Source organism: Eucyclogobius newberryi, unplaced genomic scaffold (assembly GCF_026437365.1).
Source record: "Eucyclogobius newberryi isolate DKJ021-1_F unplaced genomic scaffold, fEucNew1.0.hap1 SCAF_3, whole genome shotgun sequence".
Taxonomy (NCBI): Eukaryota; Metazoa; Chordata; class Actinopteri; order Gobiiformes; family Gobiidae; genus Eucyclogobius; species Eucyclogobius newberryi.
In genome coordinates this window covers 18,869,393-18,882,327 of record NW_027315945.1, presented here as the reverse complement: position 1 = coordinate 18,882,327, position 12,935 = coordinate 18,869,393, and the positions used below count along the sequence as shown (strand labels likewise).

Sequence of the window (12,935 nt, the reverse complement as noted above, 5' to 3'; positions counted from 1 at the left end):
CTGATTTAATATCTTGAATGATGTGCCTAAAATTATCTAAAAATGTTTCTGTGTTGCAGAACGAAGGCGCTCGACACCAGCTCCCAAAGAAGAAGAGAAAGTGAATGAAGAGCAATGGTCTCTCAGAGAAGTGGTGTTTGTCGAGGACATAAAAAATGTTCCAGTAGGAAAGGTGGGCATGCTTGGTGTCTGAAAATTTCTGTTTAAAATGTCAAAGCTATAATAAAAGTAATAATGCATGTGACTGGTGTCCACAGGTGTTGAAAGTAGATGGTGCTTATGTCGCAGTGAAGTTTCCAGGGACGTCGAACAGCATGAGCAACCAAACCGCTGCTGCTGCTGCTGCTGCTGCTGCTGCTGCTGCTGCTGCTGCTCCCCTGGACTCGGATCCATCCTCACTGCTGCAGGACTGCAGGCTGCTGAGAATAGATGAGCTACAGGTATGGGAGCAAGCTATCACAATGAGCGTTTGGATGCGGGCTGTATATTATAATTTAAGTTTAATATTTTCATATTTGGCAGGTGGTTAAAACTGGCGGAACTCCTAAAGTTCCTGACTGTTTCCAACGAACGCCTAAAAAACTCAGCATTCCTGAAAAGGCTGAGATTCTAGCTGTGAATGTTGACTCCAAAGGTAAATCACTCTGTAATGGCTTGATGGATACATACTTTTTTAGCCTTTTATCGTTCTCTAGCAATTATAAATATTATTTTACAGGAGTTCATGCAGTATTGAAAACTGGTAACTGGGTAAGATACTGTATCTTTGACCTGGCAACAGGCAAAGCTGAGCAGGAGAATAACTTCCCCACTAGTAACTTAGCCTTCCTAGGACAAAGTGAACGAAACGTTGCCATCTTTACTGCTGGGCAGGTGAGTGGTATAAAAAAAAAGCACAACTTTTTTTCCTTTTTCTTTTAAAGTTAAAACTCAACGCGTTTGATATATATTTAATCCTCAGGAATCACCCGTTATCCTTCGGGATGGAAATGGCACAATCTATCCTATGGCCAAAGACTGCATGGGAGGTATACGGGATCCAGATTGGCTTGATTTGCCTCCTATAAACAGCTTGGGAATGGGTGTGCACTCGCTGGCCAATCTTCCCTCCAACTCTACCATTAAAAAGAAAGCTGCTATTATTATTATGGCTGTGGAGGTAAGACTTTAGGTTTATTGTGTTTTATTTTTATTGATGTAAGCACTATAATATATTTTTTTTAAATCTATTTCTAGAAACAGACCCTGATGCAGCACGTGCTGCGCTGTGACTATGAGGCATGTCGACAGTATCTGGTCAACCTGGAGCAAGCCTTCCTCCTCGACCAGGGCGGTCAGGCTCTGGGAGCTCTTCTGGGGCATCGTTGTGATGGCAACCGCAACATTCTACATGCCGCTGTGTCTGTGTGCTTTCCTGTGAGCAACAAGGAGACCAAAGAAGAGGAAGGTAACTTGTGATTAGTGGTTAACATCAACACATGATTTCTCAGTACAGAGTATAGAACTCTGTATGTTTTTCTTTGTGGTGCTGTGCTTACTACTGCATTTTATTTTCATATTTTAGAGGCTGAAAGGTCAGAGAGAAACTCATTCGCAGAGCGTCTGTCTGCTGTGGAGGCGATTGCTAATGCCATCTCAGTGGTGTCAAGCAACAGTTCTGGAAACAGGACTGGGTCCTCTAGCAGCAGAGGGTAAATACGCCTCTCTGTAAATTAGGAGTTATTGTACTTGTAATTTTATTATTATTTATTATTATTATTATATGCTGAAATTCCTTTTTCCGTTTAGACTACGCCTTAGAGAGATGATGCGCAGGTCATTGAGAGCAGCTGGTCTTGGCCGACATGAGTCCGGCCCATCCTCCAGTGACCACCAGGACCCAGTGTCTCCTCCCATTGCTCCACCGAGCTGGGTCCCTGATCCTCCACCCATGGACCCAGGTCAGTATTACCATTTGTAGGATTTTAGAGGGGGCTAATGATCCCTAAGAGATCCAACAGGAAAATGTATTTCACAAAGCACCTTGTATTTGTGATACTTGTATTTATTAGTACTTTTGTGCAAACACAAAATACCATTGTGAGAGTCTAACCCTTCTCAATAAAACAGCATCTGAAATCCAGCTTTAAAATGTTAAACAGCAGTATGTTTTATCCACAGATGGTGACATTGACTTTATCTTGGCACCAGCTGTGGGCTCACTCACCACTGCCGCCTCTGGGAATAGTCAGGGACCGAGCACTTCAACTATACCTGGTACTAGTAGTAGAAGCTTTGAAATTACATAGTCTACATTTTTACTCTAATTGAATTGCACGTTGCTGAGTTCTTCCTTTATTTCCAGGGCCGTCCACAGAACAATCAGTGGTTGAATCTAAGGATAGAAAGGCAAATGCTCATTTGATCCTCAAATTAATGTGTGACAGTGTTGTTTTGCGGCCACATCTGAGGGAGCTGCTCTCAGCTAAGTAAGTGAGCTGGCCACTATGTATTCACCGCATACTGACCATTAAATATTCATAGCATAATTTTAACACAGTATTTTTCAAAACGGTTTCTTAATTTCTTGTATTTTATGTATGTTGAAACAGGAATGCCCGCGGGATGACCCCCTTCATGCTGGCAGTCAGTGGGAGAGCATATCCTGCTGCTATTACTGTTCTGGAAGCTGCACAGAAAATGGCAAAGGGTAGGATGATTAGATGTGTCCTTTCTAAATGCATTATTCAGATTGGCTATATAGTACACAATAGGTTTCTCCAAAAATCTATACCAAACACCAACTTGTCAATGCCCGTTCTCGGAAGCTAAGCAGGAATGGGCCATATTAGTTACTTGGATGGAAGACTGCCACAGTGGGGTGGTAGAGCATACAGCATACTGTTGTGTCCTTGAGCGAGACACTTTACCCCCCTTGCCGCCATGTATACTGGTGTTTGAGAGTGAATGTGGGACAATGGACAAAAATTAGCCCATAGCTACAATTGGCATGTTTACAACATGTGTATCATGTATATTCATTAACATGCACTGTCCAGACCAAATAATAAATTAATGATAATAACCCATAATTAATGATGACTAACCCAAAGGTTGACAAATAGATTTGTCTCTAAATCAAGCAAATGCTCAAACTGCTGAAGGCCCGTTGTCAGAGGCAACCTGCGTGCAACTTGTGTTATATGTACCACAGTTTGAGAAACACTGTCTTAGAGACTTACTGAGGAGGGGTTTGGGTCGGTACCGTTAGACCTGACAATGAGGTTATTTTCACCTAATGAATGCACAGATATATCAAACTAGTATCGGTATACCCCTATTTCAACATAATTGAGGAATATTGGTATTGGCCAAATGCATCAATACCAGTTTGCTGATATTGCGCTCCGGGAGTGAAAATGTTAACCCTTTGCAGATTCAGGTAGAAAACAGTTCTTTGGGAAGGATATTCTTTTATCCTCTTTTTGGTTTTACTTGGTCTTTTGACTTGGAATAGAGTTTCTGCCCTTTTTAGAAGCTCTAGAACAGTTTTAGACAGTCATTTAGGGTGATTTTTGGGGTGCTTGGTGCCTCTGCCCCACCTCTAGCTTAGTGCTCTACTCGCACGTTGCGCAGACACAGGCATGTATCAGAGGATATAAGTTTCTGATACTCATTTGTCCGCATGACATTGGTGCCGAAATGCGGCATGAACGGATTGCACGTTCAGCTGCCAGGACATGGCTCTGTGTTATTTTTCAGCGCGCATCTGTCAATTTGTATGATGCATAGCATGAAATTCTAGAATCGCGATGCACTGTGGCGAGATTGTTACACCCCTAGTGTCATCAGATAAATTAACTTGCGATTTGCAATAAGCGCAATATTTTTTTCAGTTTTTCTACAAGTTACATCGTCAGTTCGGCCCACTCTGTTTCCAAATAATCTGTATCGGCCTAAAATTCCATATCTGATAAGCCCTATTTTTATTATTCATTCTTCCTAGCGGTAAATCTTGGAGATACTCAACACACAGCTGGTTAGGTAATTGTAGGTCACATGAATATGTCTCATTTCTTTGCCCTGATTGCAGTAGATGCCAAACAGTATTGATGTCCCTTTTTTTTTTTTTTTTTCTTAACAGCTGGTGACCCAGGCGTTCCAGAAAAGGAGGATGCAGACTCTGTTTTCATGGAGATGATTTGCCCCTTGGGAACAAACCCTGATGACTCTCCGCTCTATGTATTGTGCTGTAACGACACCTGCAGCTTCACTTGGACCGGAGCGGAACACATAAACCAGGTCAGAGCTGCTGGACAAGTGTTATTTCTTGAACATGCACTGGTCTGTCCTGTGATGGGATTCCTTAAGTCTTAAAGTTAATAACCAGATAATGTAGTAGTAGTTACTACTTCAAATTAGTAACTCATTAGTTGAGAATCAGCTAGTCGGGGGATATCCTGGTCCCATCTCCAAAGCATGGACAGAGACAGGAGCGCCTTTTCCTAAGTGCACCTGGTACATCTGTGAATGAGAGAGGCTGTCTCCTCTCTGTCCAATCAGAGCGCTCCTTCGGGTGCAGACTCTGGTTAAACACGGTTAGAGGAATAAAACCTGCCCCGCACCATTACCCAGCATCACAATTGTTTTTGCTATTGTTTGCCTGAACACAGGGGTAGATTTGGGATTGGGCCTTAGATTTTAAACTGAAACAAGCTTAGTCCTTGGCCTCAGCCCTGCCCCTTAATTTTGCATGTTCACAAGCGTTTAAGGCGTTAAATTAATTGGGGTTACAAATGTTTATCATTATAAGCACTTTTTGTAAAATATAGGCTATTGCATCGATTATTTCATTTATTTCATGTAACCTCTATTAAGGACAAGTGCAGACACATGTTACATAGCTAAGACAGTTAAAGAATAGAAACGAGAATTAAAACAGGCTGAGGGCCACATCTGGCCCCTGGGGCCACAAAGGCCCAGGTCTGGTTTAAGGGGAATCCTTTTTATCTCTTTAGCAGTGAGGGGTAGGACTAAGGCGAAGAGCTGCTCACTCCTTAGAAGCAAATTCAGACGCCCACTTCAGACCAAGGGGTACGAAGAGTTTCATTAAAACACGGAAATACTCTGGTTAAACAACATATGTTTTGCCCCTGTGGACTATTCAAATGTTACCTAAGATTCAAGCTTGCTGTGGGCGTGACCAGGGTCTGCAGCTGCCTAAACTCTCTCCACCTGTTATTTGACCGGAGTCTATAACGGTATGAGAGACCCAACGATCCAACACAGAAGCACGCACTGAGGAGATGAAGCGATATAGATGGCGTCTTTATCATGTAATGATAGCATCCCATAACTACAGCCTCAGTCTGTCAAAGTAAACAAGCATTGTTTGCTAGTCAAAACAGTAATATCGATAATTTTGCCACAGAGCTTATTGCTGTATCAGACCAAGACTATATCATAAGCTGAATTATTAATAATAGATTTATTTGCATAAATATAGTATAGACATAGTAAACCTGTGACCTGGTATAATAGATTAATAAAAATAGCATATGTTATACTATCTCAAACCTGCGATGAGCTGGCTCCTCTAGAGTGTACCCCGCATAAGGCCCAAAGTCACTGGGATAGGCTCCAGTCACGTGCGACAACTAACAGAAACTTAAAAATGAATTATATAATACAGTAGCCTAATTATTAGGCATATTCTGTAATAACAACGTCTCTTTGCTTGTTGTAAATCAAAAATTAAAACAAACAAGGGCTGTCCTATTTACAAGTGTTGCATTTACAGCCCTACCGCATAGCCCTTATGTTGAAGGGGTAGGGCTGAGGGGAAGGGGTACAGGTACAAAGGAGATTTGGGATTTGGCCTAAATAAGTAAGCAGTAATTTAAGATGCAAGTATTTATTACCATAGCTTGTTTGCTCAGGTGAAGACTTGTAAAGAAGATGAATATGGCTGATGAATATGGCTAACTTGACTGTGATACTTTTAGGACATTTTCGAGTGTCGAACGTGCGGCCTATTGGAGTCACTCTGCTGCTGCACTGAGTGTGCCAGAGTGTGTCACAAAGGCCACGACTGCAAGTATGTAATATTGTTTTCAATATTATCACTTATGTCAAATATCATTTCCAAATGTATTATTGTGTGACTGCCTATACTGTATAACATTAGACTTTGAAATGGGGAAATTAAAATTAGAAAATGATCCCATAGGCTCAAGAGGACGTCCCCAACAGCCTATTGTGATTGCTGGGAGAAATGCAAATGTAAAACACTAATTGCTGGACAAAAGGCGGCTCGTCTGGATCTACTTTACAGGCTGCTCACTACTACCAACCTGGTCACCACACCAAACAGCAGGTAATTATGCAAACAATACAATTTCCTCTTTTAATTTATTATTACAAGCACATTCAGTAAGCTTGAATGTGACGAGTTTTCTTCTTTTGCTTTGTGCAGAGGAGAGCACATCTTGCTGTTCTTGGTGCAGACTGTAGCACGACAGAGTGTGGAGCATTGTCAGTACAGACCACCACGCATCCGAGAAGACCGGAATCGTAAGACTACAAATGCTGAAGGTATATTCAGAAATGTGCTCTTATAAGTCTCAATTCAACATTCTACTTTTACTGCTTGATAACTTCATAAAAGCCTCAACGTTTCTCCTTTGTGTCATTTCAGACTCTGACATGCCTGACCATGATCTGGAGCCACCTCGTTTTGCACAGCTGGCTTTGGAGAGGGTCCTTCAAGACTGGAATGCCCTCAAATCCATGATCATGTTCGGTTCTCAGGAAAATAAAGACCCGTAAGATCAATACAAATGATAAGATATTTATTTTAATCCATGTCAAAAACTATAGTATAGGCTTAAATTGACTTGTTTTAGATGCACAATTTAACCTTTTAAATAAGATGTATTATGCTTTTGTCTGCTATGTAGTTATGATCTATGATACTTGTGAATTAGGGCTGGATGATATATTTAATTGACATCACAATTTGAATGGTCACAAATGGCATGTCTGCGATTCCTCATGTCCTTTACAAACAACACAATATTCTGCCTTCTTCTGTATAAAACCTGCTAACTCTAGTTTAAACGTTCTAGATGTTCTGAATTTATTCAAGTGTATCAGTTCATATTTCAGTTTTCTCTCAAATGTTGATGCTCCTGGACATGTTTAAAATGTACACTTTGAACAGAATCCATCCATTAAAACATGAATCACAATTACAATATTTGTCGCAAAATGTTCAGCTCAACTGTGCATTGTTACTTTATATTTTGGACATTTTAAATTACAATATTGATCTTGCATAACTTAAAAAGTAAAAGGGCATATTCCGCTAACTTAAAGGCGCAATGGACGATTTTTTCGGCGATTTGAGAACGCAGGCGGAAGTGCGCATGCGCACTCCCCCGTGCGAACTGATACAACACACGCGTGCGTTTGTTTATTAGCGCGACGGATCGCATCTCTTGTCTCCAGTAGATTTCCGTCTTTTATGAGTCAACTCGAACAGTCTTTCTCCGTCTTCATTTTGTCCCGTACACTGAGGGAACTATATTATGATAGATCAATGCGCTTAGACACGCGGAACCGTGCTGCTCTCGGGGGACGAGCCACACGCGGCTGCAGGTGAGCAGTAGGTGCGTTTTATGATTGATATGTGGCAGGACTAATCGACAGTCCACGCCACGAGGAAATAAGACAAAAATTTGGGCCAAAAAATCGTCCATTCAACCTTTAATGTTGAAAACCGCTCCATAAACATCATCAAATTGCTGATAGACCCGTTTCTGCAAAAGAGTAGCAGAAGCAAAAATTGCAAAATGGCTACGCATTGGTGCTTATTCCAACGTGTATCACATATTTAGGAAAATAATGATCTGAGCATGAAGTACAGAGCAGTCGGCGTGTATGTGTGGTCTGTGAAAATGGACATCTTTGCCAATTCATTTTCAAAAAGATTATTCCAACATGAGAAGGAACTATTATAACATGATTAAATCCTTCCTATTTGATTTTGCGTAATATGTCACAATGTTATCTTAGATTATGTGTTTATTTGTGTTTTAAGGCTTAGTGCCAGCAGCCGAATCGCTCACCTCTTGCCTGAAGAGCAGATTTACTTGAACCAGCAGAGTGGCACCATTCGCCTGGACTGTTTCACCCACTGCCTCATCGTCAAGTGTGCTCCTGACATCACTGTAAGTTAAATATAGCTATCTGTTGTGGGTATATTTATTATTTGGGTTAAATATTTGCTTGTTTTTTATTCTTTTTTCCTAGTTCATTGACACTTTACTGGGTACATTAGTGAAAGAGCTACAGAATAAATACACCCCGGGGCGTAGAGAGGAGGCCATCACTGTCACCAGGAGGTTTCTGCGCTCTGTGGCAAGAGTCTTTGTCATCCTCAGTGTGGAGATGGCATCATCCAAGAAGAAAAAGTCAGTAGCATTTGGTGCCTGAGTGTATATTTTTTCTGACGTTTAGGTTTTCAATTTTCCCTTTATACTCGCATGTATGCAGTCTTTCCCACTGTCCCATTAACCCCTTTGATAACATGAGATGTAATATAAATCTAAAAATGCAAACATATGTTTTTTGTTTTAATGTTGAATTTAATATTCATCCAGTCTGTTCTAATCTTTTTTTATAGTAACTTCATCCCCCAGCCCATTGGGAAATGCCGTAGGGTTTTTCAGGCCTTGTTGCCTTATGCTGTGGAGGAGCTGTGTAACGTGGCAGAGTCACTGATAGTTCCTGTTAGAATGGGAATCGCTCGACCCACCGCCCCTTTCACTTTGGCGAGTACAAGCATTGACGCAGTCCAGGGGAGTGAGGAGCTCTTCTCTGTGGAACCACTGCCTCCAAGACCCTCCCCCGACCAATCTAACAGGTTTGCCATTATTTTAATATTTTTATTGAAATGTTAAGTAATTGTCAAATAGTGACCAGAAGAACATATATGTATTATTTTTTATGATTTTGCATTTGACATAATGACACATTCAAATAATAGGCGTATTATCCATAATAGATATCACACTAAAGACTGTAGTTAGTTATGGCAAATTACTTTTTGCTTGCTTTACCATAATGTTGTAGAAGACACCCTTTCTTCTTGACTAATATGCTTTAAAGTTCTAGTATATACCGGCATATGTTTTCTCTCCTTTGCAGCTCTAACCAGACTGCAGCTTCCTACATCATCAGGAACCCGCAGCCTCGACGCAGCAGTCAGTCCCAGCCCGTCAGGGGCAGAGACGAGGAGCAGGATGACATTGTATCTGCAGATGTTGAAGAGGTGGGGCGGCTCATTATAAACCATATAGGTTGTGATGGGATTAAAGAGAAGGGGAAAAAAAATATGCCCAAAAATACACTGTAAAGGCACCAAACGCAGTTTACTTAAAGATGGTATGTTTTTTCTTTTAGGTTGAGGTGGTTGAAGGTGTTGCAGGTGAAGAAGACCATCATGATGACCAGGAGGAACAGGGAGAAGAAAATCCTGAAGCAGAGGGCCAACATGACGAGCATGATGAAGATGGTATGCAACGCTTTACAACTGTATGTTCAACACCAAAATTGCCATACTATTTGGACTATACAGCGCTCTTGAATAAAAGCAGCGCACACGAAATTTACGAAGACAATTTTACTTGTACATGCACCTGTCAATAGACCGCAGGTGCCCACGTTGAGATATTTACACATATACTATATAAACTGTAGTGATGTGTCTTTTGAACTAGGGTTCACCTGTGAACCAGGACTATTTTGACTGATTTCTCAGTGAATATGAGTTGGATTGTAATTAGAACATGCAGCATTTTGAAGTTCAACATACAAAGAACACATCACAGCTGTCCCTACTGTCCCCTCTGTCCTTGATTACTCTGTGTGAACTGATTTACCTGTGTCTGTGTCTTCACATCTGGCTCATATGCTCCTGAGATTATTCTTAGCGAGTGTTACGTTGTAACATGAGATATGTACACTGAAATGTTTCACGGTAGTGATGCAGTGGTTTTCTTTTGACTCGTGGGGCAGGTCGGGCCAATGTGGCAGGTTTCTCCGCGTGTCTTCGGGTTTCGCTGCGTCTAGATTAACTTCCTCATTAGACTAATTTCTCTCAGAATATGAGCCTGGTTGTAAAAAAACACTGCGTTTTGAAGCTTAAAATATAGAAAACATGACGTGTCCCCTAATGTCTTCTTCTACAGTGTGTCAAACACTCTAGCTATCTGCTAAATATTTAAAAAAAATTCTGAGCAGAGCAGAAAAATAACATATACATTTGACATTTACATTTGGTCTGTCTTAATGTAGCAATATTAAAAATTACAAGAATACAGTGCACTGAGATTTAAGGCAAGGCAAGTTTATTTGTAGAGCACATTTCATACACAAGGCAATTCAAAGTGCTTCACACAACAGGAAAAAATGCATTCAAATCGCAAAGAAATTACAGAAATCACAGAACTGTTAAGAAATAAAAGAGAAGAGTGCAAAGATAAATCCTTTCAGTCATGTGCACCGCTAAACAAAACTGTTTTAGCTTGGATTTGAACGTTAGAGTAGAAGCCTGTCTCACATCTTCAGGAAGACTGTTCCTGAGACTGACCAGAGTTTAGCTGCATAAGAAAATTCATGATCAAACTTGATCATTTGTCTCTAGGAAGCGACATGGAGCTGGATCTTTTGGCAGCTGCTGAAACTGAGAGCGACAGTGAGAGTAACCACAGCAACCAGGACAACGCCAGCGGACGCAGAAGTGTTGTGACTGCTGCAACGGCAGGCTCTGAAGCAGGTTGGTCAACAGCATATAACAGATGTATCAAATTATATTAATGTAAGTTTAGCTCTTAAAATATTTTTTATGGGCACATTTCCCTGTTAAATAAAATGTTATGCATTTGTAAATTTGACATGTTACACACTATATTAGTGGCCAATGCTACATTGCAAAATGCACATTAACACTTAAACCTATAATTGTTGAAACCTGTGCAACTAGACTTCTGAATGGTTGTACAGGACAAATCATGGTGCTGTAAATTGTTTTGTACAATTTCATGTCTTCACCCCCAAGGTTTAGCAGTTTTTGTCTATTTAATCTGAACATTTTTGGAAAGATGAGCTGACTACATGCAGTATTAAGGCAGGAATAAACTGGAGGCTTAATTATAATTTATTTTATTTACAGGCAGTAGGGTGTCCTTGGCATTTCGTTATTTTGGTAGGAGATCCTTTTTACTTATGTTAATATATGCCTGAGTTAGGGAGAGGGGGATTTTTTAAATGCATATGAGTTTTGATGTTTAGTCATAAATTCATCTATTAATGACTTGATTGCACTTCTGAATGGTCTGATGTTTCCCAGTAGAAATTGCATAATGCATTTCTTATTCATTTTGTGTGTCTATACTTTAAACTTATGCAGTCTGCTATATCTTTGTTACTCATCTGCAAGGAGTTAAGGAAGGCAAAATGCAATTAGGAAAATGGGATCAGTCACAGTGCTGCTATAGTTTGGATTTACTTTCTCAATGTATATTGTGCTGGATGTTGTTTCACCTTGCAGTGGTGTGGTTAACTAACACTAACCGTGCCTGGTTAGATCTATCGTTCAAAACACACTTGTATTATGTATTTTCACCTATAGGGGCCAGCAGTGTCCCAGCCTTCTTCTCTGAGGATGACTCTCAGTCCAATGACTCAAGTGATTCAGACAGCAGCAGCAGCCAGAGTGATGATGTGGATCAGGAGACCTTTCTGTTTGACGAGCCTCTGGAGAGAACCACCAGTGCTTCTCATGCTAACAGTGCCGCCCAGGCCCCGCGCTCCATGCAGTGGGCCGTGAGGAACGCCCCGAGTCAACGCACTACAGGCAGTGCGCCTTCCAGCTCCTCCACTCCTGCGGGTGAGTCTGGACAGAAAATTTGTTCTCACTTCCCAAAAAGTAAACTGTATGCTAATCAAATTTAATCAAAATTACTTATTTCACATTTTGATTTTATATCTATAGCCTATTAGTGTTTTATGGTTATGTAATTGTTTCTTTCAGCAAGCTCCACAGGCCTGATCTATATTGATCCCACAAACCTGCGGCGCTCCAGTGCCATCAGCTCCAGTGCAGCAGCGGCAGCAGCAGCTCTCGAGGCCACAAACTCCAGCAGTTACCTGACATCCGCCAGCAGCTTGGCCCGCGCTTATAGCATCGTCATCAGGCAGATCTCAGACCTTATGAGCCTCATCCCTAAATACAACCACCTGGTCTACTCCCAGTACCCTGCTGCTGTGAAGCTCACCTACCAGGATGCAGTCAGCCTCCAGGTGAGACACTGAAGACATGTAACAGCTGCTGTATTCTTTCATTAAAGACGCTGTACCTGATTTACTAGTTAATTTAAAACTCTTTGCAGTGGTCAAAATGTATTACTCACTTTTCAAATGCATTCCAAGTATCCGAATTATTCACTCCAATGAGTTCATAAGCGCTTTTCACAACTTTGAGGCCAGAAAGAGTTTTGCCAACATGCTCCTTGCTTTGTGGAGAATAAAACTAACCCTTTAGAGCCTGTTTTTTTCTAATCTAACCCACTTCTTTACCTATTCACCATCTAAAGTACATGCATTCATCACAATCTTTTCTTTTGTTGTGTGGAACCAGAATTATGTCGAGGAGAAACTGATTCCCACCTGGAACTGGATGGTGTCGATCATGGATTCAACAGAGGCCCAGCTGAGGTATGGCTCTGCGCTGTCCTCTGCTGGAGACCCGGGACATCCCAGCCACCCACTCCATGCCTCTCAGCACTCTGCCCGCAGGGAACGTATGACAGCGAGAGAAGAGGCCAGCCTGCGCACCCTGGAAGGACGCAGGTGATTTGTCAGCACACACAGTCTCATAATTTGACGCTTAA

At 41.3% G+C, this 12,935-nt stretch overlaps 1 protein-coding gene across 7 annotated transcripts in view; it reads left to right on the top strand.

Moving 5' to 3' along the window:
* The window catches only part of ubr5 (ubiquitin protein ligase E3 component n-recognin 5), a 36,778-nt gene that overhangs the window by 14,328 nt on the left and 9,515 nt on the right, over positions 1-12,935 (top strand). For all 7 annotated transcript variants that reach the window (XM_072461653.1, XM_072461652.1, XM_072461649.1 and 4 more), the window contains exons 16-40: positions 60-172; positions 258-440; positions 523-634; positions 719-873; positions 962-1,159; positions 1,237-1,447; positions 1,565-1,691; positions 1,789-1,940; positions 2,161-2,256; positions 2,345-2,468; positions 2,592-2,689; positions 4,124-4,281; positions 5,985-6,076; positions 6,209-6,355; positions 6,455-6,573; positions 6,677-6,803; positions 8,081-8,210; positions 8,293-8,453; positions 8,666-8,905; positions 9,190-9,313; positions 9,445-9,556; positions 10,688-10,819; positions 11,675-11,932; positions 12,077-12,345; positions 12,683-12,894. In XM_072461653.1, coding sequence (XP_072317754.1) covers positions 60-172; positions 258-440; positions 523-634; positions 719-873; positions 962-1,159; positions 1,237-1,447; positions 1,565-1,691; positions 1,789-1,940; positions 2,161-2,256; positions 2,345-2,468; positions 2,592-2,689; positions 4,124-4,281; positions 5,985-6,076; positions 6,209-6,355; positions 6,455-6,573; positions 6,677-6,803; positions 8,081-8,210; positions 8,293-8,453; positions 8,666-8,905; positions 9,190-9,313; positions 9,445-9,556; positions 10,688-10,819; positions 11,675-11,932; positions 12,077-12,345; positions 12,683-12,894 — 3,850 coding nt within the window. The remainder of the gene's footprint in view (positions 1-59; positions 173-257; positions 441-522; positions 635-718; positions 874-961; positions 1,160-1,236; positions 1,448-1,564; positions 1,692-1,788; positions 1,941-2,160; positions 2,257-2,344; positions 2,469-2,591; positions 2,690-4,123; positions 4,282-5,984; positions 6,077-6,208; positions 6,356-6,454; positions 6,574-6,676; positions 6,804-8,080; positions 8,211-8,292; positions 8,454-8,665; positions 8,906-9,189; positions 9,314-9,444; positions 9,557-10,687; positions 10,820-11,674; positions 11,933-12,076; positions 12,346-12,682; positions 12,895-12,935) is intronic.